Here is a 24,142-nt window from a genome sequence, read left to right on the forward strand (position 1 = left end):
ATTTGGAGAGAATTGACATCTTAACAATATTGAGCATTCCAACCCATGAATGTATTGTATCTCTTGACTTATTTCGGTCTTCTTTAACTTTTTTCAGTAATGTTTTGTAGTTTTCAGTGTACGTATCTTGTACATTTTATGTACAACTCATGTCTAAGCATTTCATATTTTTGATACTATTGTAAATGGAATTGCATAACAATTTCTGGTTGTATGTTGCTAGTATATAGAGATAACACTGATGTTTGTATATGAATCCTGTATCTAGCAATCTTACTAATTTATTAGTTCTAGAAGTTTTTCAAAGATTCTATCAGATTTTCTATATAAGCATATCATCTATAATAAATAAAGACAGCTTTACTTCCTTCTCCTAACATCTAGATGTCAGTTATTCCTTTTTCTTGCCTTTTTCCATTTGTTAGAATCTCTAATACAATAATAAAGAATGGGCATCATTGCCTTGTTCCTGATCTTATTGAGAAAGTAGTCAGTCTTTTACCATTAAGTTGATATCAGATATAGATGTTTTGTAGATACCCGTGTCAGCAGTCTCAAAGACAATCCTCGGGGTTTGCTAAAAGGACTCACAGGACTCCAAAGTTGTTCTACTCATGGTTATTTATTACAGTGAAAGGATACAGAGTAAAATCAGCAAAGGAAAAGAACACAGGGGGTAAAGTCTGAAAGAAACCAAGTACAAGCTTCTAAGTGCCCCTTCCTAGTGCAGTCATGTGGGACACACTTAATTCTCCCAGCAACTGTGTGACAAAGTGTACATAGTGTTGCTAACCAAGGAAGTTCACCTGAGCCTAAGTGTCCAGGGTTTTTACTGGGAATCAGTCACATAAACATACAGTACCTAGGTGACTAACCTGTTGCTGAAGCTCCAGATTCCCAGAGTGAATGCAGATATTCACCATAAATCACATTGTTAGTATAAACTGTTTGGACAAACTGGTATGGCATGCTCAAGGCCTCAGACATGTAAATACGCTCTTATTAGACAAAACATTTTAAGAGCTTGGTTCCCTGGAGGTGAGCAAAGGACAGTCATGGAAATAAGCTTTTCTTAGGAATGCGCAGAATGTGAGAAACCCCAGCCTGCCGAGTTAACACACATTTCTCATTAGGTTGACCAATTTCCCTTCTATTCCTAGGTTGTAAAAATTTTAATGAAGAATGGACACTGGATTTTATCAAATGTTTTTTCTGCATGTATTTAAATGATCATATGGTTTTTCATTTTAGTTTGTTTATACGGTGTTACATTGATTGCTGCTTAAATATTAAACTGACCTTGTATTCTTGGAATGAACACCCCTTGGTCATGATGTATTCATCCTTTTACATATTGTTAGATTCAATTTGCTAAAATTGTTTAGAATTTTTGTAGTCATGTTCATCCAGGATATTGGTCTGCAGTTTTCTATGATGGGTTTTGATATCACAATAATAACAGCCTCATAGAATGGGTTGTGAAGTATTACCTCCTCTTCAATTTCCTGAAACTTTTGTGTTAATTGGTATTATTTCTTCTTTAAATATTTGGTGGAATTCACCAGTGAAACCATTTGGTCCTGGAATTTTCTTGGAAAATAGGTTTTTTCCCTATAAATTCAAATTCTTTAATAGATACTGGGCTAATCATGTTATTTCTTTCTTTTTGAGTAAGCTTTGGTAGTTTGTGTCTCTCTAGGTATATGCCCATTTCATCTAAGTTGTAATATTTATTAATATAAAGTTGTTAATAATATTCCCTTATTATCCTTGTAATGTCTTTAGAATATGTAGTGATGTTATCTCTCTCATTCTCAATATTGGTAAATTGTGTCTCCTCTCTTTTTCTCCTGGTCTGTCTAGAGGTTTATCAACTGTATTGATGTTCTCAAAGAACTACCTTTGGGTTTTATGGATTTTTCACTATTGTTTCCTGCTGCAGTGATTTCTACTCTAACCTTTATTTCCTTACTCCTGCTTGAGTTTGACTTTCTCTTCTTTTTCTAGTTTCTTAAAAAGGAAGCTGTGCTTATTGATTTGTGACAATCCTTCTTTTCCAACATGGGCATTAATTTAGCTATAAATTTCCCTCTAAGTACTGCTTTAGTAGTACCCTACAAATTTGATATGTTGTGCTTTCATACTTTCTATTTTCTCTTTTTATTTCTTTGACCTATGGGTTATCTTAAAGTATGTTACTTTTATACCAAATATTTGGGAATTTTACAGATATCTTTCTGTTATTGATTTCTAACTTAATTCCATTTTTATCAGAAAGCATGTATGACTTGAATTCTTTTAAATGTATTCAGGCATGTTTTATGACCCACAATATGGTCCATGTTGTTAAATGTTCTCTGTATAATTGAAAAAAAAAAAAAAAGAGCTGTCAGTGAGTGGAGTGTTCTATGTCCAGTAGGTCAAGCTGGTTGATGGTGTTGTTCAAGTCTTCTATATCATTGTTCATTGTTCATTTCCTATCTATTATACTTATTTCATCAATTATTGAGAGAAAACTATTGAAATCTCCAGACATAACTGAGGATCTTTCTATTTCTTATTGCTATTGTATTAGTTTTGCTCCATGTATATTGAAGCTTTATTATTAGATGTATAAATGTTTAGGATTGTTTCTGATTAAGTAACCTCTTTATCATTAGGAAATTACATTCTTTATCCTTCATAATATCATTATCTGCAATCTACCTTAACATTAATATACCACTCACACTCTCTCTTGACAAGTGTTAGCATCATATATCTTTCTCTATTTAATTATATCCTATTTGTGATTTATATTCAAAGTGTATTTCTTGTAGACAACTTATACTCAGGTCTTGTCTTTTAATACAAACTGACAGTCTCTGTCTTTTAATTATGGTGTTTGGTGCATTTATGTGTAGTATGATTATTGATATGATTAGATTTACGTTTATAACCTTGCAATTTGCTTTTTTTTTTTTTTTTTTAGGTCCCACTTGTTTTTTGTTCCCTTTTTCATCTTTTTCTATCTTCTTTCAGATTTAGTGCTTTTAGGATTCCACTTTATTTCCTTTGGTGACTTAAGTATAACTTTTTCTCTACACACTCTGTTTATTTCTTCATTTTCTACACACTCTAATACTCACTCCAATGTAACTTTTCTAGCTTCTAACCCAGCCTTTCTCACTTCATCATCACTTAAAAGAAAAAGAAAAAAAAATGCCAGGACCTCTAACAAGCTTGCTGCTACTAAATCCTATCAATAGGTATTTTTCAGTCCCTCACTTTACTTATCTCTCCGTAACATTTCACTGTTTGCCCTCTGTCCTGAATTACTCTTCTCAGTTTCTATGACATCACACTCTCCAGATCATCAAGACCATCAGTATATTCGCCCACAAATTCCCAATCTCTTTTGCACCTTGACTTCTACTCAGCCTATAACTTTTAGAGTTCCTTCTGGCTCAGTCCTAGCCCCTCTTCTCTTTTCTCAGTATCCTCAAAACATGGTCCTCAGGGATTATAAAACAGTTTACGGGCATCTTCAGAGGCAAAAGTAATGAAATAAATTTGTTTACATACATTTTGCAAAGTTGAAATGTAAGATTAATGAAGATTTTCATGAAAATCCTTTATTTTCTTTAAACTTACCACTCACTATAAGATCCCATTATGTTCAGTCTCTGTTGGTCAGTTCATATCAGCCATATTTAGCATTCACTAAATACAGTGGTGTAAAACCAAGCAAACTTTCAGATCATTTTCACAAAAAGCCCAAAATTCATTTGCTTTGTTGATAAGGATAGAGAAGGGACCAAGACAAGAAGGGCATTCCTCAGCTAAAACAGGTAAAAGATCTTGTTATTGCCGAGAAGCTTGTCAATTCAAATTTAATGCATGAGAAAAACATGCTATTGACAAATTTCTTTATTAAATGATTCTGTTGGACATCATGTATTGTCACTGGCACATGATACAGAAGAGCAATTACTATCACACGAGTGTTTCAGCATATATTTTGTTTTACAATTGGACAAACTACTTATAGAGAAAATATAAATCAGTCCTTCACATATATATATATAGTATGTGATGAGGTAAAAGTATTCAAAAACTTTTTGTTCTGCTTATCAGTGAAAACTCACAGTACAAGGGAAGACAGTTTTTATTTAAACAATGATACTTTTGTGAGCTGTGACGTGAGTTGAAAAAAGGTGCAACACATTCAAAACCGAAAAAGTATGAGCTATAGAAATAGCAACAAAGGATGCTGCTATTAACATATTATTATGATTCCTTAAATGTACGGAACAGTAAGGAGTCAACAATATGCTTCTTAATTATGATTATTGAAGGAAATAACAGAAATTGACTATCATCAAATCTTGACTAATCAGAGTGCATACTCTCAGATGCTGTGGAAAGAAACAGCAGTGTTTGCAAGATTATTCTTCCCAATTGAGTTTGCTGGCTGTCAAGGAAAAAAGTGTTGACAAGAGTTTCTGAAATGAGGGGTGAGATAAAAACCATTTCTTCATGATGCTGAAGATCATCAATACCAATGAAGTAATCCTATGTTTTCCAGAGGCCTGATTAAGTGGAGTATAGCAGATATATATTTAGAACTTTAAATAACCTGAACCCCCTACTTCAAGGCTGATTTTTAATGCTGAGAATAAAACACTCGATTTTTCAGTCACAAAACTATGGTGTAAATGACTCAATTGCTAAAATGTGATTCCTTCCCAAAACCTGATAGTTTCTTACTCAGAGAATGAGACTGATTACACTATTGTGGATACATAAAGAACACATCTAAATGTTACAACAAAACATGAGAAAATACTTTCCGGAGACTGAAGTAGTCAAAAATTGGCTTAAGAATCCATTTACTCCTATCTTCCAAACATTCAGGCTGGTTAAAACATTCATCCCTATGGTTGTTTAATATTATAAGCTTGTCAATCTGGTGACTCAAAGAGCATTAGAAATAGTCTTCAGGGACAAATCTTCACCAAATTTCTCAGTCCGTGTTTGATGTTCACATTCCAAAACACCTGACAGAGCCAGCAAACACAAGTTGCAATTCTTGACAATCTATCATTGTAGTATGGTATTTCCTAATTTGGTAGAAATACAGAGTAAAAAACAAAAATCAAAGTATCTGGGTCTAACCTACATCTCAAGCTATCTATCTTCAAATTAGATACAAATACTTTGTAAGAGGCTGTGAAAAATCACCCTTTCAATGAGAATAAAAACATTAATTTTGAAAAATACTGCCTTATTGTTTAAAAATCAGTTGTCTGCATGGGTTTTGAAAGTTTGAAAACACTTAGGGATCTCATCTACTTTCACAATTTTAAAGGCCATCTACAGATGCTGAGGCCCAGATTTCAATTTCTAGCCAATCTTCTCTTCTGAGCTCCAGACTCACCTACCAACCCAACTGCCTTCTTGATGCCTCCCAGGCACATCAAACTAGTGGGTCCAAAACCAAACTATTGATATCCTCCATATATCTTTCCCTTTTCCAGTCTGCCCCAATTCAGTGAAAACATCTCCCTCTTCCCCGCGGCCTGTGCCAGAAACCTGACACTCATGATCCACGGTGGAGCTTGAACTATCTACCTCTCTCTCCCCACTACCACCCACTTAGTCCAAGTCATCTTCATCTCTACTCTGGACTACGCTGTAGCCTCCCAGCTGGTCTTCCCATAGTCCCTTATGCCCCTCTGTATTAGTTTTCTGTTGCTGCTAGAACAAATTACCACAGACTTAGTGGCTTAAAATAACACCGATTTATTTTCATACATTTCTGGAGACATTTTACATGGGTTTCAATGGGCTAAAATCAAGGTGGGTTTGATTTCCTTCTGAAGGTTGTAAGAGACAATCTATTTCCATGGCCTTCGATCTTCTAGAAGCTACCCACACACCTTGGCTTGTGAGCCTCTTCCTTCATCTCCAAAGCCAGTTGTATCTCTTTGACCCTTCTTCCCTTATTCCACTTCTTTTGTCCCTAAATTCTACTTTTAAGGACGCTTGTTATTCCTACTCCCCAAAATAATCTCCCTATCTTAAGGTCAGTTGATTAGCTAATTACTTCCCCTATGCCATATAACTTAACGTATTCACAGATTCTGGGAATTAGGATGTGGATCTCTTTGGGAGGCCATTATTATGCCTACCATACGCTCTAATAATACATAACTCATTTTCCAGATAGCAGCCAAAGTCATCTTTTGTGTTTTAAACAAATATGTTCATGTTACTTCCTATATAAAATCCTTCAATGACTTGCCAGTCCTCTAAAGGTAAAGTTCAAAATCCCAAACAGGTGCCACAAAACCACATATGGCCTGGTTCCTACTACCCCCTGGGCGTGCCTCTTGGTTCACTGTGCTGCAGCCACATGGGCTTCTCTGTTTCTCAAGCACTAAGCTCCTTTCTGCCTCAGAGTCTTTGCTCACACCATTTCTGCCATCTGAACAGCCCTCTGTTGAGCCTAAGAATACTGAGTTATAGAAATGCCCCCTGTATTTCTGGAGACAAGATTTGATTTCAGAAGTCAAATAAGGCTTTGTCTTAAGGAAAAAATAAATGTGTTAGTTCAAAAGCTGCCTCGTCTCAGGAGGGCGTCTTGCTGGTCAGTAGAAGCTGCACTTACTTCAAAGAGACAGCTGTAAACTGGGCCTTTTGTTCTCACCTGTTTTGAAAGATAAGGCGGGCCTCCCTTAGAACCAAAGGTTGCCGGAGCTGACAACTGGACCCCCGGAGATGAGAGCTAATCAGATAGATATGCTAATGCCCAAGCCGGGCCCAGAGGGAACCATGCGGTTAAAGTAATTAACACAAAGCACAGCCCATGTTGACTTCTGGGATCATCTGTCTCCAAGAACACAATTAGTGGAGCCAAGATGTCTCTGTTTGTTGCTAAAGTAATAGCCTTATCATAAAACTTAGAAGTTTGCCCCAAGACGATTTTATAACTCATTGTACCCCTAGTTAGAGTTAGTCAAAGGATCTGTAGTAGCCTTTTAGGAGACTTTGACCCTAAAGCAAACTGCCTGTTAGTATGAAAATCCCGTTGCCCTTGGCAACCGGAGCCTGTATGCACCCTATATAATACCTGTGTGGCGTTTCAGTCAGGGAGATATTTTATGCAGGTAAAATATTTCCATCCGGATACCCTCCTTTATCCATTTTCATAAACTTTTACTTTATAAACTATATCTTTGGCTCTGTGTATTATTATTGCCATTACTTTATCTTTTATTTCTGTTTCCTACCATATTTTTCATCCTTTGCGATGACCCCTGCCTGAGAGACCTGATCGGAAGAAAAAACCTCTTTTCAGGGAGCGTAGCTAACTCCCTGCAAATTGGCGTAGTCAACTTAGAGACCATGAGAAAACGAACAAAGAGAAAAGGACCTCTTTGCGGGGAGCGTAGCTAACTCCCCGCAGCCCTCCCCACCTTCCACCCAGCCTTTACCTGGATAACTTTTGCTCAATCCTTCAAATGTCTGTAAAAGTTACTTTCACAAGGTTGCCTTCCCTGATTTCCCAGTCTAGTATTTGCTCCTCCTACATTGTCATCAAACTTTTTCCTTCATAGTTTTTTTTTTTTAATCACAACTGGAGTTAAATGTTATTTGTGTAAATATTTGTTTAATGTCTGCCTGCCTGCTGTAAACCCGTAAGAGCTGGAGTGTAGTCTGTTTTGTTCACTACTGTAAACCCTGGAACTTAGCACCAACCCACTTATAATAGTTGCTCAACAAATAAGTGAGAAGTGAGTGCCATCGAATGTTATTTCAGTGACTACTGGGTAGGTGGAGTATAGTGTGTGGACATGCTGGAAAAAGGGATGATTTATGACCCAGGTGAGATGGAGCAGGATGGCGTGAGAGTCCATACTACTCAGTATAGCATGCAATTTAAAACTTATGCATTGTTTATTTCTGGAATTTTCCATTTAATGTTTTCAGACTGCAGTTGGCCATGGGTAACTGAAATCACAGAAAGGGAAATCACAGATAAAAGGAGACCACTATAGTCTGACTGTTTTGAACCTCAAATGGATATGGGTCATATTCTAAGCTTAGCTAAACCCATTCCTAGAATAATTACAAATAATTCCAAGAAAATAAGGATATTAATAAATGAACCCTTGATTGTACATGTTGGTCCTAGGTAATAAATTACACTGTCAGGAATATATCTTCATAGACACTATGTTCTCTATAGAACTTTCATTTCCAGGAATACATCTTACCTCTATTCTCACTCCACCCCAGTATCTTTAAAGTATACTGCCTGATTCAGAATAGATATTCCATAAATATTAGTTTCCACTGCCCACAGCCCCTCCTTCTTTATTCTCTGACGACACCTCTATCCATACTCTGATCATCAGATATGCACTTTCTCCACTTCAGTCCATCCAAACTCGACTTGCCATTCTCTTTCACTTTTGCAGGCATTGGTCATTTTGCTTCCTTTGACCTATCCATAAGACCACGTCTGTAACTTGATGACCGAGTTCGAAGCTCTACTTTGATAAAACTTTACTTTGATAAAGCTTCCTAGTCCCCCAGATACCCTCTTGTATCTCTTTCTCCCCCTAATCTATATTGCAAGCCCCCAAGGAGTAGGCTCTGATTTGATCCATGTTTGAATTTCCCCCTCCTAGAGTCTAAATGGTGTTTATTTTACATGTAGTAGATACTTACTAAATATATGCTGAGCGAAATAAATGAATGAATGAGTATGGTTTAATACTAACTTTAAACAACCAGTCGAGTTCTCCACCACTTAGCTCAGGAGAGGGGTCAGGACTAAAGATGTACATTAGCAGGAATAGTCACCAGAGTTGTATTTGAAGTTCATCAAAAAAGGGATGTACTGAGAAAAAAAAAAAGGATTAAAGGTAGAACATTTCATGGGCAGAAGGCAGTGCAGCTAAGTCAGGATTATAATTCAAGGATAAATCATAAAAAGAAGAAGTCCAAAGGAGTACAATTCCAGGGAAACTGAAGAGTTTTGAGAACACCTCTAATGGCATCGCAGCTACAGAAAGACAGAAGAGGTTGAAGGCACACAGGTTTCCACTCTATGAGGCGATCCAAAGGTTCTTGGTGCCCTTCCAGCAAGTAAAGTATCAGAGGCAGAAGCTGGGCTGAGGTATGAGTAAGAATGACAAAAAGTATAAGACTATTCTTTCAAGACGCTTGACAGAAAAAGGAGAGACAGAATCATAGCTATGAGGGAGTTTAGCAGCAGCTATGAATATAAAATGACAGGGGAAATTTCAGGTGGCTCCACAGGTAAAGCATTGCGCTAATATACAAATGTTACCATTGTCCCACCAAAGAACAGAATGGAGTGGAAAAAGGACTTGGGTAGTAATACAATTCAGTTGCTTATGCTCTGTTTGATCTTGGGAAAATCATTTCCCCTCCTTTAGCTAACTCATCAGATTATTCTAATAAGAGTTAATACATGGAAAAGAATTTTGGAAGAATATAATTTTCTATAAAGTAAGGTGTTAATACTGCAGGAGGTGGTTTATTCTCTTTTTATATAGAGATGTTTGTCACTTTTCAGTTCCACTCATCAGCATGGGATGCTGAAACTGTCACATCTAATATTGTTTACTTATTCCAATCCCAGCAAAGAGCAAGAAGACAGTGAAAATGAGACAAAGAAAAGAAGGATATAGTCACAGTACAAAGAGTCAAGGTGGTGATGACAACCCCTCCAACTTCCTCCTACAGACTCTGCCACTTTCCTAAACTGGGGGACATTAGTTACAGGCTACTTCCTCTAAAGTGGGTGGAGAAATGCCAAGAGCTCACATAAGAACTGCCTACTGTTTCTGTCGATCTGGCCTGCCATGGCAGGGACCTTATGCTTACCCCAGGGTTCCTGGTCACTGAAAGGCATGAATAGAATCATCACAGGCCTCATGTCTGTCTGGAAAAATAAAATTGTGAACTGAGGTAAAGTTTATTTATCACTCCTTGGTTACTTTGTTTGGGGTTTTTCCCCCAAGGAAATCTTGCAAAGTCAGTGGTGCTTTTCCATATTCAAACTACCTTATGGAGACTTTTCACATGGAAAGGGAGGTTGCTTCTGAGTAGTACCATGAGCAGGGTCAGTGTAACATTTCCACAAAACACTTGTGAGTGGAACATAGTATCACACAGTAGATATATTTGCAATAGGAGCAATAGGAAGTGTATCTGCAGGTCATAGGTGGCACATTAAGGTCATAGAAGCTACCAAAAATATGCAGGAAGAAACTAGGTAGAATTCTTCAATTAAGGCAGTTAACAATATCTTTTATTCACAAAATAAATTTGATTATCTCAGTCTATGGAAAGAAATAATGAACAGTGATTTAAATTGGGAGCAATGCAAAAGTCATCTGCATTTATATTTAGGATGTATTGTGGTTTTTCTTTGTTTATTTTTTAAATCTTTCCAATTGCGTTTGGCTTAGGGTAACATTAAAATTAAATTTTATTCCATGAGCACAGCTGGACAGACTATCTAGATGCCCCTTTTATTAAAAGAAACTAACAAATTATGAGAGAAATTCACCTGAAAAGTATTGATTTTTAAAACTAAACTGTGCTTATTGACCGTATTCATATCTTGCAGGAAGAAAAGGAGAATTGGTAGTAATAAAACACAGTAGCAGTAGGATATATGAGGTGGCATAAGAGCAAAAAGAACAATGCAGGATATTATGTGGAAGGTTCACCACCATTAACAAAAGTCAGCTTGCTCTGCTGAAATCAAGCAAAATCATAAGGGTGATTCCAAAGAATTTTACAAAGAAATGACACAATGATATAACAAACCAAGTGTATGAGACATTCATTAATGCCTTTATAATTCTCACAAACATACAAGTAATACAAGCAAGTTCTGATATAAGTGTGATACAGGAGGGAGAATGCACAGTGGGAGCAAAGATCGTGAATTCAACAAATACTTATTGAGTGCCTACTATGTGCCAGGCTCTGTCCTCTAGCTGAAGATACCATAGTAAACATGGAGAAAAATCCATGCCCATATGAGAAATTACAATATAGTGAAAGATTTAAAACACATGACCTTGAGCAAGACACATATTTGGGTGACTAAAGAGTTTGTTATAAAAAATCAAGAAGAAAAGGACTGCTAATAAAAATTGAGTATATATCTATATAGTTACATAGATATACATAAATATAAAATGTGGATTGTTGACATGAAACTGAATATATAACCATATATAAGCAGAGTACATTCTCATAATTCTAAATTATTTTTGCTAAAATCAAATACAAGCAATTACTTTACCCTGTGGTTTGATTAAAGTATTATATGTGTGAATCAAAAAATTTTTGATGACTACTGTTACATGATGGAGTAAAAGGAACCATAATGTACAACTACCAAATCCAGACCAACAGACTAGTTTCTACTGGATAAAAACTTAAAAACTTAAGGAAATTTACTGATAAACGCTCTAGCTTATCTGGAAACTATTTCAGAAATGGGAGAGGAGGAGTATTGATTACAGGAAAGGAGCTATTCCAAGTATGGAAACTAAGGGTCATTAAAGTAAATCTGGGCAGTTAAATCAGCATATGGGGTAGTTCCACATGCAGTCATGCATGCATCACGACGTTTCTGTCAACAATGGACCATATATACGACAACAGTCCCACAAGATTATGATCCTGTATTTTTACTGTATCTTTTCTGTTTAGACATGTTTAGATACACAAATAGTTACCAGTGTATTACAATTGCCTACAGTTTCAGTACAGTAACATGCTGTATACGTTTGTAGCTTGGGAGCAATAGGCTATACCAAATAGCCTAAATGTAGAGTAGGCTAAACCACATAGGTTTATGTAAGTACACTCTATGATGTTCCCACGATGACAAAATCACCTAACGATGAATCTCTCAGGAGGTAACCCTGTCGTTAAGTGGCACATGGTTATTGCCCAACAACTTGTTGAAATGTGATTCTGTCATTTTTCCAGTCAACTCCTAAGCTGTAGATAATGTACATCTGCCACATTACTAAGCAATTTCAACCATAACAAGACAAAAACTCTCAGCAAATAGATTCCACTCTTTGAAAGTTGTACTGGGGCTCAGAAAATGATACCCCAAAGTATGGTACTTTGGCATGCTGAGTACCTTGATCTAAAGGAGACTGGAAGTTCTCAGAAGCAAAGTCTCTCTCCGAACTTCTCTTGCCCTTCTGTCTCCTGCTTCTCTTTCTCCCCTGAAGACAGTCATAGAAACCAGAATTCCACTTCCCCAAGGTGGGTCGTAGAAACTAGAACCCCTCTCCTACAAAGCAGGCCACAAAATCTACAAATATTATTGGAAACTTTCCCTTCCTGTCTATGTAGGAGCTGGCCATAAAGAAATTCTCTGGGATTGCTTGAGACCAGGAATTCGAGACCATCCTGAGGAAGAGCGAGACCACATCTCTGCAAAAAATAGAAAAATTAGCCAGGTGTGGTCATGCACACCTATAGTCCCAGCTACTTGGGAGGCTGAGGCAGGAAGATTGCTGGAGCCTAGGAGTTCGGGGTTGCAGTGAGCTACCATGACACCATTGTACTCTAGTCCGCCAGCAAAGCAAGACCCTGTCTCAAAAAAAAAAAAAAAAAAAGAAAAAGAAAAAGAAAAAAATTTTCTGACCTACCTTGTCTGATAGGTCATAAGACCCTTATTCCAGAGGGGTCCTGCCCTATACCCAGGAGGAAGGAAATGTTACACAGAGAGGCCAAGAAGAATCTGAACAGACAGGCCTTGCTGGGTTTCCCCGCTCAGTCTATTCCCATTAGATCATTCATTCCCTTTGTCCAATCACATTTACACGTGGCTGTCCACTCTTCATTGAACCTAAGCATAACAACAGACAGTTTTCCATGGGTCTCTGGGTCTTCATTTCTGAAGGCGCCTGTATCACATAAAACTTTGATTAAATAAATTTATTACGCTTTTCTCTTGTTGACCTGTTTTTGGTTACAAGGAATGTTGGTCATGACCCTTATGATGGGTGGTGAGGAAAGAAATCACACTTTCTCCCATACAGGTGCACTTCAAATAAACAAATGTATCAAGGCAAAGCAGACAAAAATAAGTGTAGATACAATGCAAATACCGAAGTCAAACAAGGAAGCAGACAGACTTGCAGTTGAAACATCATCAGTCTGTGCACTGAACGAAAACATCTAAGAACTTCACTACCTAGAGGATTAGAATATACAACCCATCCTTCAAGTTTTGAAAGGCTGTCCACCAAGAAGGGAAAAGGAGCACTGATGGTTCCTCTTAGGCCCTCAAGACAAGGGGGTCGAATTCCCTTGCTTTAGATGGATAGGACTGACACGTGCACCCGAGGAAAATTAAAACTAAGAGGTTCGAAACCCAGTAACTTCAATCAGAAAGCGAAACACAAACTTTTAAAAACGGTGAAAAGAGGAAGTCGGAGAAACCACAGAAAGTAAAATCAATAATTGTAATAAGCAATAAAGCGTTGGGAAACCCACCGAGCCAGCTCCACCGCTCAAAAGGGCAGAGATCTTAGCCCCCAGAACGCAGCACCCAGCCCGAAGCGGGAGCCGGGGAGTAGTTCCCGGGAAGCCCCTCCCGCCCCTCCGCCGCCAACCCCGCCCACTGGATACGCCCCGTCCTGCCCGGCTACTCACCGGATTCGCTTCCCACATAACGGTGACGAGATCGATTGGCGAGGGCCTGAGGGAAGGAGCTAGCCGCGGGGCCCAGGTGTTAGGTTTTGGCCGCGGGGCCCCGGGAGCGAAGGGACGGAGAGGCAACCTGCCTTCTAGGGAGGCCTTCCTTCTCCCCTTCCCTGTCACAAGCCAGCGTCTTAAAGCCTCCCAACCTCCCCACTTCCGCCCGAAGCCGACCAATCAGCGCCGGGCCCGCCCCTTTCCCGGAAGATCGCTCCGCCTCTGCCGCTCCCTTCCGGGCTCGCGCGGGCGATTGTCGCGGGCTGAGCTGCTGACTATCTGGATTACGAAATTTGGGGGTTTCTAGTCCAACCACCACTCCAAAGCGAAATCTCCACTACTACATCCCCACCAAGAGACCCTCAAGTCGCGGCTGGTTGTATTTCTTTCCTATAGGACCGATATTTATTGATCACAGTGTAGTGACTGAGCGTCAGAGGGGCCTGGGAATTAATCCCAGCTGGGCCAATGGCATTGGGGACAAGCTTCATAATCTGACTTTCAATGTCCTCATCCTCAAAATGAAGATCATAATAGTATCTATCTAAGGGTGTAGTGGGTTAGTGAAAGCATTTAGCACAGTATTTGGTACACAGTAAGAGTTCAATAAGTGACGGCTATTTGCTTAGAAGTGAACACTGACCCATAATGCGGTTCCTGTCTTCATGGATTTTAGAATCTATAGGAAAAAAAGTAAAGAATTTAGATAAATTAAAAGGTGCAATATGGGTTATAGGTAGTATGACAAATACAGGGTTTTCCTCATGCTTACCTAGAGTAGAGTGTCTGGGTAGCTCCCCCAAGAAGTTTAAGTGAAGACCACGAAGAAAGCTCTCTTGATACAGGTAACTTAATTCCTACTGAAGTTACCTGTATAAAGAGAGATAAGAGAGTGGAATAATTTTCCAGGCGACAAAGTAGGGTCTACCCATAGGAAATGAAAATGAAACAGCTTGTTATACATCCTTCTGGACTTTTTGATACCTCTACAAATTTTTTTTTTAAATAACAAAATGTGATTTAAGAAAACAGATTTAGAATCTGATTTTTTTCACTTTAAATATGACGTGAATATCTTTACATTCCAATATGCATAAATCCATTCCATCATTTTAAAGTAGATTCTTAGCATCCTATAACTTGTATATCTGACACACACACACAAATACACACACAAACATAACATTTGAAATAATCCACTGTGATAGACATTTAAGTGGTTTTACTTTACTATTCCAAAAACATTCTGCAATAAACATTCCTGTATAGACATTTTTTCACATTTGTCCATTTACCTCCTTTTAATTAATTGTTTAGTATGAGATTATGAAAATTTTTGCCAAATGCTCAACCAGTTACCCCAATATCATTTATTGAATAATCCACTTTCCCCACAACTTTGAAGTACCACTATTAATTATAAACTAAATTTGCATATATACACATATATATCTGTTTCTGAACATTCTAATCTATTCTATTAACTGTCTGCTTGTTCCTATGCCATGATACACTGTTATAATTATTATGGCTTCGTAAAATATTCACTCTTTCATAAAGAAACTACTAATCTCTTCTTACTCAAAATTTTCAAAATCATGAGTCTTCCCCTTAAGGAACACATCTCTTCATGTATTTGGGTCTTTTATATCTTTAAGTACATTTAAAAATTTTTTTCACATAGATTTGCACAATTCTTGTGGTTTGTTCCTATGTATTTTATAGTTTTTGTGAATGAGATATTTTTCATTGTTGTAATTTAGGAGAACTATTGATGTTTGTGTATTTGCCTTGTATCCAACTACACTGTGAAAATGTATAATTAGTTCTAATAGCTTGACAGCTATTCTCTCTGAATTTTTGTATAGGCAATCATATCACCTGCAAATAATGCAGTTTTTCTTCCTCCTATTGCGTTAGCTAAAACCTCAGAAAATTTGAAGAATATAGGACAAGATAATGGGTATTCAGATTTAATGTGGTAAGGTAAGCATGTGCCCCTAGTTGGTGCTAGATGTTCTTTAAATACATTATGATCTTTAAAGAAATTTTCTTCTATTCCTAGTGTACTACAAGCTTTTAATTTGGAAAGGGTGTAAAATTTTATCACCTGTCTCTTAGGTGCTAGAACTACATTTGTTTTTTACTCTGATTCATTAATAATAATGAATTGTGCTGAGGGATTTCCTAATAGTCAATCCATCTTTACATTTCTGAAATAAATCCTACTTTGTCATGTTATATTATTTTTTAAATATCATGCTGAGTTCAATTCGTTAATCTTTTATTTAGGATTAAAATTTATTTGTAATTAGTGAAATTGGTCCATTTTTACTTGTGGCTTTTGTGATTGTCTTTAACAAATTTTGGTATCAGAGTAATGCTAGCCTTGAAAGGTGAACAGTGGCAGTTTAAGTAATTTAGGACTTAGCTCTTTCTTGAAGGTGGAGTGGATTTTTACAAAGGAAGTTTGACTGCAAAGGTTAGGACCAGGTCCTCAATCTTTTGTGAGTTGGAGCTATACCTCATTTTCTTAAAGCCTTGGGGTTCCCTGGGCTGGTGGTAGGAGAGTGGTATGGAGAGAACACAACTGGCTTGGCTAAATATTGAATGAACTGGGTGAATAATTCTTTAAAATATACTGCTCTCTGCCAAAGTAATATGAAGGGAACTGAAAATAGCTGTGCAAATTTTAGTGATTATTTTATTTTATTTATTTATTTTTTACTGGTTTAGGACCACTGAATTAAAGAGCAAGTATGGGAAGAGTTCTTCATAATTATTTATTCCTAGGGTCATAAGATAATAGCTAATGAGCTTTAGCACACACAGAATATTTAAAATTTTTTGAATAAATGGCCACTGTTTTAAAACGGGGAAATTTCGCATTTAGCAATATGGATTTCCACCTTCACTTTCTCACTGTATTCCCACATGCCAACAACTGCCTGAAGCCGTGTTGGCTCCTTTTGACTGGGAATGGGCTCTTGGCCTCCTTCAAATTACCCACCTCGGTAATTTTAAGTATTTGGGTTTTTAACTAATGATCTACCTCTTATTTTGCTGAGGAAATGTAATGGATCTAGAACTTTCTAAAATATCCTCATAGGAAACAACTTCACTGTACTCTCTCATAACTTTCTCAAGGGTGAGCTCAATCATCAGGATCCAACTTCTCAGAATCTTTAGGAGATTACAGCAGCCCACCCCCTTGTCTGTGGGGGATACGTTGCAAGACCCCTAGTGGATGCCTGAAATGACAGATAATACTGAACCCTATATACATTTTTTTTTTTATCTGATAACCAAGATGGCTACCAAGTGACTGACAGGTGGGTAGCATACAGGCACACCTCAGACGTATTTTAGTTCCAAACCACCACAATAAAGCAAATATCACCATAAAGCAAGTCACACATATTTTTTGCTTTCCCAGTGCATATAAAAGTTATGTTTACACTGTAGTCTATTAAGTGAGCAATAGCATTATGTCTAAAAAAAGTACATAGTTTAATTTTAAAATATGGCTAAAAAATACTAACAATCATCTGATCCTTCAGCTGGTCATAATCTTTTTGGTGGCGGAGAGTCTTGCCTCGATGTTGATGGTTGCTGACTGATTAGTGTGATGGTTACTGAAGGCTGGGGTGGCTATAGCAATTTCTTAAAATAAAAGGACATTGAAGTTTGACTCTTCCTTTCGTGAAAGATTTCTCTCTAGCATGTGATGCTGCTTGGTAGCATTTTACGTACACTAGAACTTCTTTGAAAATTGGAGTAGGTCCTCTCAAACTCTGCCACTGTTTTGTCAAGTATATGTATATAATATTCTAAACCCTTTGTTCTCATTTCAACAATGTTCACAGCATCTTCACCAGGAGTAGCTTCCATCTCAAGAAACCATTTTCTTTGCTCATCCCTAAGAAGCAACTCAGCATTCATTCAAGTTTTATTGTGAGATTGCAACAATTGTCACATCTTTAGGCTTCACTTCTAATTCTAGTTCTCTTGCTATTTCACCACATCTATGGTTACTTTCTCCACTGAAGTCTTGTATCTTTCAAAGTCATCTATGAGGGTTGGAATCAACTTCCAAATCCTATTAATGTTGATATTTTGACCTACTCCCACGAGTCACAAATGTTCTTAATGGCATCTAGAATGGTGAATCAGTTCCAGAAGGTTTTCAGTATATTATGTCCAAATCCATCAGAGGAATCACCACATAAGGTGGCTATAGCCTTACAAAATGTATTCCTTAAATAGTAAGACTTGAAAGTCAAAATTACTCCTTCATCCCTGGACTGCAGAATGGATGCTGTGTTAGCAGGCATGAAAACAATATTAATTTACTTGTACATCTCCATCAGAGCTCTTGGGTACATTGTCAATGAACAGTAATATCTTGAAGGAAATCTTTTTTTATGAGCAGTAGTTCTGAACAATGGGCTTAAAATAGTCAGTAAATCATGCTGTAAACAGCTATGCTGTCATCCAGGCTTTGTTGCTCCATTTATAGAGTCCAGGAAGAGTAGATTTAGCATAATTCTTAGGAGCCCTAGGATTTTTGGAATGGTGAATGAGCCTTGGCTTCACCTTAAAGTCATGAGCTGCATTAGCCCCTAACAAGAAAGTCAACCTGTCCTTTGAAGCTAAACATTGATTTCTCTCTAGCTATGAAAATCCTAGATGGCATCTTCCAGTATAAGGCTATTTCATCTACATTGAAAATCTATTGTTCAGTGTAGTCACCTTCATCAATGATCTTAGCTTGATGTCCTGGATAACTTGCTACAGCTTCTACCTCAGCACTTACTGCTTCACCTTGCACTTTTATATAATGGAGCTAATTCTTTACTTAACCCTTGTGAACCAACCTTTTGCTAGCTTCAAACTTTTCTTCTGCAGCTTCCTCACTTCTGTCAGCCTTCAGAGAATTGAAGAGAGTTAGGGCCTTGCCTTAGATTAGGCTTTGGCATAAAGGAATGCTGTAGCTGGTTTGATCTTCAACCCAGACCACTAAAACTTTTTTTATATCAGCAATAAGGCTGTTTCGTTTTCTTATCATTGGTGTGTTCACTGGAGTAGCACTTTTAATTTCCTTCAAGAACTTTTCCTTTGCATTCACGACTTGGCTAACTGTTTGGTACAAGAGGCCTAGATTTTGGCTTATCATGGCTTTAACCATACCTTCCTCATTAAACTTAATCATATCTAGCTTTTGATTTAAAATGAGAGATGTGCGACTCTTCCACTTGAACACTTAGAAGCTATTGTAGGGTTACCAACTGGCCTAACTTCAATATTGTTGTGTCTCAGGGAATAAGGAGGCCTAAGGAAAGGGGAGACAAATGGGGAAACATCTAGTCAGTGGAGCATTCAGAGCACACAATGTTTGTTGATTAAGTTGGCTGTCTTATAAGGGTGCAGTTTATGGTGCCCCAAAAGAGTTACAATAGTAACATGAAAGGTCACTGATCACAGGCCACCATAACAGATATAATAATAATGAAAAAGTTTGAAATATTGCAAGAATTACCAAAACGTGACATGGAGACACAAAGTGAGTACATTCTGTTGGAAAAATGGGGCTGACAGACTTGCTCACAGAGTTGCTACAAACCTTCAGTATGTAAAAAATATAATATCTGCAAAGCACAATAAAGCAAAATACAATAAAGTGAGGAGGTATGCCTGTAGACAGCATGGATATACTGTACAAAGGGATGATTCGCATCCTGGGCAAGACAGAGTGAGACAGTGGGAGATTTTATCATGCTACTCAGAATGGTATGTAATTTAAAACTATGAATTGTTTATTTTTGGCCCATGGTTAACTGTGGATAACTAAAACCATAGAAAGCATAACTGGGAATGCGGGGTACTGTACAAGCAGTCCTTGGTATTAATGGGTTCCACATCTATGGACTCAGCCAAACACAGATCAAAAATATCTGAACAAGGCCTGGCATGGTGGCTCACACCTGTAATCCTAGCACTCTGGGAGGCTGAGGTGGGAGGATTGCTTGAGCTTAGGAGTTTGAGACCAGCCTGAGCAAGAATAGACCCCATCTCTACAAACAAATAGAAAAATTAGCCGAGTGTCATGACATGGGTCAGTAGTCCCAACTACTCAGGCTGAGGCAGGAGGATCGATTGAGCCCAGGAGTTTAAGGTTGCAGTGAGCCATGATGACACCACTGCACTCTAGCTGGGGTGACAGAGGGAGACCATGTCTCAAAAAAAAAAAAAAAAACCTGAACAAAAATGGATGGTTGCATCTGTACTGAGCATGTACAGACATTTTTTTTTCTCGTCATTACTTCCTAAACGATATAGTGTAACAACTATTTACAAAGCATTTACACTGTCAGGTATTATAAGTGATTTAGAGATGATTTAAAGTATACAGAGGATTGCATGGGTTATATGCAAATACTATGCCATTTTATATGAGAGGCTTGACCATCTGTGGATTTGGATGTCTTAAGTGAGTCTTGGAACCAATGCCCTCACAGATACTGAGGGACAACTGTACTTTCTGCACGTACTGCCCACACTTTTCCCTGTTACATAGAGTCTGGTATGGGGAAAACTTCCCTCTGCATCGTAGATCCAGGAAAGGTGCCACCGCGGTAGAGAAACTACGTGCTAGTTTCTCAGGAAGACCAGACATTTTAACTTTATCTTTTATGTTTTCTATGTGTGTTCTGGGTGGAGATGTCTTGAGCCATGCTACACCCAGCCCAGGGAACCTGAGCGATTGCAGCCCTCCCTCCCAGGAAGAAATGCCCGAGGGGAAAGGAGAGACGAGGGAAGGAGCAGAAGAGACCTGGGAAACGTGAAAATAATCAGAGGGAGAAAACAGGTGGATCAATGAAGAGAGTGGCAAGATGAATTTATGGGGGAAAATAATCAACCTCCCTGTGACACTGGGAGAGAACCAAGTGGTGAGATGCAGGATATAGTAGAACCTATTATTTTAATGTCATTGTAATAATTGTTTTTATTTTTAAAGGGCACATTTACAACCAGAATTTGGGGAGCTGTAGGAACAGATACAGGGGATAGACTGGATTAGACAGAAAGGAGAAGCAGGAGATTGGAGGAAGGCGCAAAAGGAGAGCCGAGGGGCCAGAAGAGGGTGAGGGAGGAAGGGAGAAAAAGCTGCATTTGTGCCCATCGGCCTTGAATATAAAGCCCCAGCCTCCGTCTGAAAACGAGCCAACAATGAGGCAGCCCCAGACTCAGCCGCTGTTGAAGTCTGACACGTTAACAACCCCAGCAGGAATTAAGAGGTGAAATAAGCAGATGAAACATTCACTGAAGCTGAGATAAGCATTCCTAGGAAGGAATTTTTCAAAAAATCAAAATGAATCCTACAAATCTTCTTAATTAGGAAACATGACAAGGAATTAAATTCAACCTAAAAAAAAATGAAGTGCTAAATAACTCGCTCATCCTAAATGGAAAAGGCTCTATTGAAAATAGCACTGATTATTAGTTTTAGCTGCTCAGGGAAATTATCTAAGCACAATGATGGGCATCAACATGCAGCTCACAGCAGCAGTCAAAAGCAGCAGCTGAGATGTGTGGCCATCCTAATTAGAGGATGGAGAACTCTGAAAAGACTCTGGAGCTGTGACATTCCTGGCTGAGGCTTTCCTTCCAGGAATGCCACATTAGGGTTTTGGTCATCACATTGTAAAAAAGGACTTAATAGGAATGATCCGGAAAGGACAACAGAAACGACTTAGAAAAGAGTGTGAGAAGCTTTGAGGTTAAAGCAGAAAGCAGGAAAACACTTCCATAAGAAATAATTTTAAAAATGAGGAGAGAGGGAGGCAGGTGAGAGCCTCGGGTGGTGAAAAGGCCAGAGGTTGTACTGCCCGGACGTAGGTCCCTCCTACCCGCAGGGTTCAGCCTGTTCCTCGTGAGCGTACCCGGGGACGTTCACGAAATCACAGCGGGTTATCTGATAGGAATTATTCTTCGATTCTTCTTTCAACAACTATTTAGCAAGCACCCTCCATGTCCCAGGCACTGTCTCTAGCCTCTTGGATGGATCAGTGAATGAAACAGATAAACCCTTTTGCCCTTATGAATTTACATGCTAGCAGGTGGGCAGGCCTTGGGGTGGGAGTGGGGAGAGACAGACAATAATATAATGTAATAAATAAGTACACTATATAGTACATCCTAAGGTGATAAGAACTATAGCAACATCGTAGATCAGGGCAAGGAATACTGGGAGTACTCAGGATGGTCCTCTCTGAGAAGGTAATACTTGTGGCAAAGCTTGGAGGAGATAAGGGAGCAAGATTAATAGATGTCTAGGCAAGGGCTATTTCACACAGAGGGAGCAGCTGGTGCAAACTTCCTAAGCAGCAATATGTCTTGAGTGATAAGGGACAGCGAGTTGGGGAGGGGGGAAAGAAAGAAAGGGAGACAGGGTCGGGTAGGGGAGAGGGAGAAAGAGAGAGTGAGTTTGAGAAAGGGGGAGGAGGGGAGGATGTGCAGACTGAACAGGGCCTGGTATGGTAATTAGCAAATACTTACATGGCACTAAGCGTGTGCCTGCTACTGTTATAAGCTCTTTATCTATATTAACAAATATAATTCTCACAACAACCCTATGAAGGTTATTACCCCCATTTTACACGTCAGGGAACTGAGGCACAGAGAGATTAATGGTCTCACCCAAGGTCAAGGATCGGAACCGTGGTGCCTGCCTCCAGAGCCCGCCCGCACTCCTACTCTCTACCTGATGCCATCTCCCGGTGTGGTTAGAGCCACTTTTAGGCTACATTTATGTGTTTCTTTTTTTATAAAGCAGTGTTGCTCACTGCTTTATCACCTGTCATCCTTTCCCTGGCCCTTTGTCCCATTCCCCCACCAGCTCAAGAACTGCCCTTTTCTGCGACTGAATCCCTGGAGTCCATTGCTTCTGCCCAGCAAATCGAGCAAATATCTACAGACAGAGCTTCAGTTCACGTGTGAGGGCTGGCGATGGTGTTTCTGTAGATTAATGATGCCCTACAGGTCACTACGAGGGAGGACAGAGCATAAATTGATTTGAAAAACTAGGTATCACCACTTCTCCAAAAGGCACGGTGTGGAGGGACGTGCTTGTGACAACCGTCCCTGGCTCTGGCTTCTCGTGCTCTCTGTCCTGTTCTCTAAGATAAAGCACTTTCATAGTAAAAACATTGAGCTTTAAATAGGTGAATTGTATGGTATGTGAATTAAATACCTTAACAAAGCTGTTAAAACAGTTAATTAAATTTTTTAAATAACAGAATTTTGGCTTTCATCTCCCTTATTTACCCTGCTGACCTCTGTCCTTCCTCACACTATTGTCAGGGGCACAGAACCAAGCTCAGAAAGATGATCGCCGTTCCTGAACCCCAAGCACTCCACCCAACATTACAATTTTGTTTTGACTCCAGGGATCACAACATTATGCCAAGGAAAAGAAACGACTCTTTCCCATTAGACCTTCAGTACCAATTTTCCTTATTAGAAAAAAAGATTTCTAACATTTTCATGTTAAAACAAATATGTGTATATTATGGAGCAGAAAGCAATATTCACCTACAGGTTCTTGCGTGTGGCTAGCTGCTGTAAGCTGGCGTAGGGAGGGCACCTGTTCTCTGCCATTGCGGGTGCAGAGAGAGGGAGATGCATCCTTAGTGGCAAAACATTCAGGAGATGCAGGGACTCACCCAAGCTCTGGCCCTAACTAGTCGTGTGCTATTGAGCAGCTCACATCCTATTCTGGGACCTCAGTTTCCCATCGAAAAAAATGAGATGATTGGACTACGTGATCTCCAGGGCTGCTGCCATCTCTCGAAGTCCATGATTTGGTGTCACACTGAGACAAATCAGTCGCTGTACTCAGGTACGTCAGCACCAAGATGCCCAGAGATGTGGAAATCAAAAAATACAACCCCTGTCTTTGAGGAACTTTTCACATACTGACAGAGACTAAAAAATAGCCACACGTAAGACTTGACAATAACATAAAGTGAATATACAAACTGTCCGAAGTGCGTCAAGGAGCAAGAAGCAGCTGAGAACAATGAATGATCAGAACTCCGGTCCAGAACGCCTTGCGGTGCATCACCTGTGCAACTAACTGACCAAGGAGACTCTTACCCTGCGGGCCCTGGGCCCTTCAGGCCACCCTAACTCAGCGGCCATCCTTATTGGCCTTGTGCGTGGCCCCAAGTCACAGAGTAAAAAACTCTCAGAGCAGAAAAGAGATCTTAGCCAGCATCTAATCCAAACCCTTCCATCTGTATTTGGGATTTGGGATAATTCTTGCATCGTACTTTTAGTATTTTTATTTGAAAGAGGGTTCTTAACATTATCCCAAATC

At 38.8% G+C, this 24,142-nt stretch overlaps 1 protein-coding gene across 1 annotated transcript in view; it reads right to left on the reverse strand.

Annotated features, from left to right (window-relative positions):
- The window catches only part of PARP11 (poly(ADP-ribose) polymerase family member 11), a 41,008-nt gene extending 27,152 nt beyond the window's left edge, over positions 1 to 13,856 (reverse strand). Inside the window, exon 1 of the mRNA XM_069490612.1 lies at positions 13,720 to 13,856. Within this exon, the coding sequence (XP_069346713.1) occupies positions 13,720 to 13,737 (18 nt within the window). The 5' untranslated portion in view covers positions 13,738 to 13,856. The remainder of the gene's footprint in view (positions 1 to 13,719) is intronic.
- Positions 13,857 to 24,142: the final 10,286 nt, after the last annotated feature.

Source organism: Eulemur rufifrons, chromosome 16 (assembly GCF_041146395.1).
Source record: "Eulemur rufifrons isolate Redbay chromosome 16, OSU_ERuf_1, whole genome shotgun sequence".
NCBI classification, from domain to species: domain Eukaryota; kingdom Metazoa; phylum Chordata; class Mammalia; order Primates; family Lemuridae; genus Eulemur; species Eulemur rufifrons.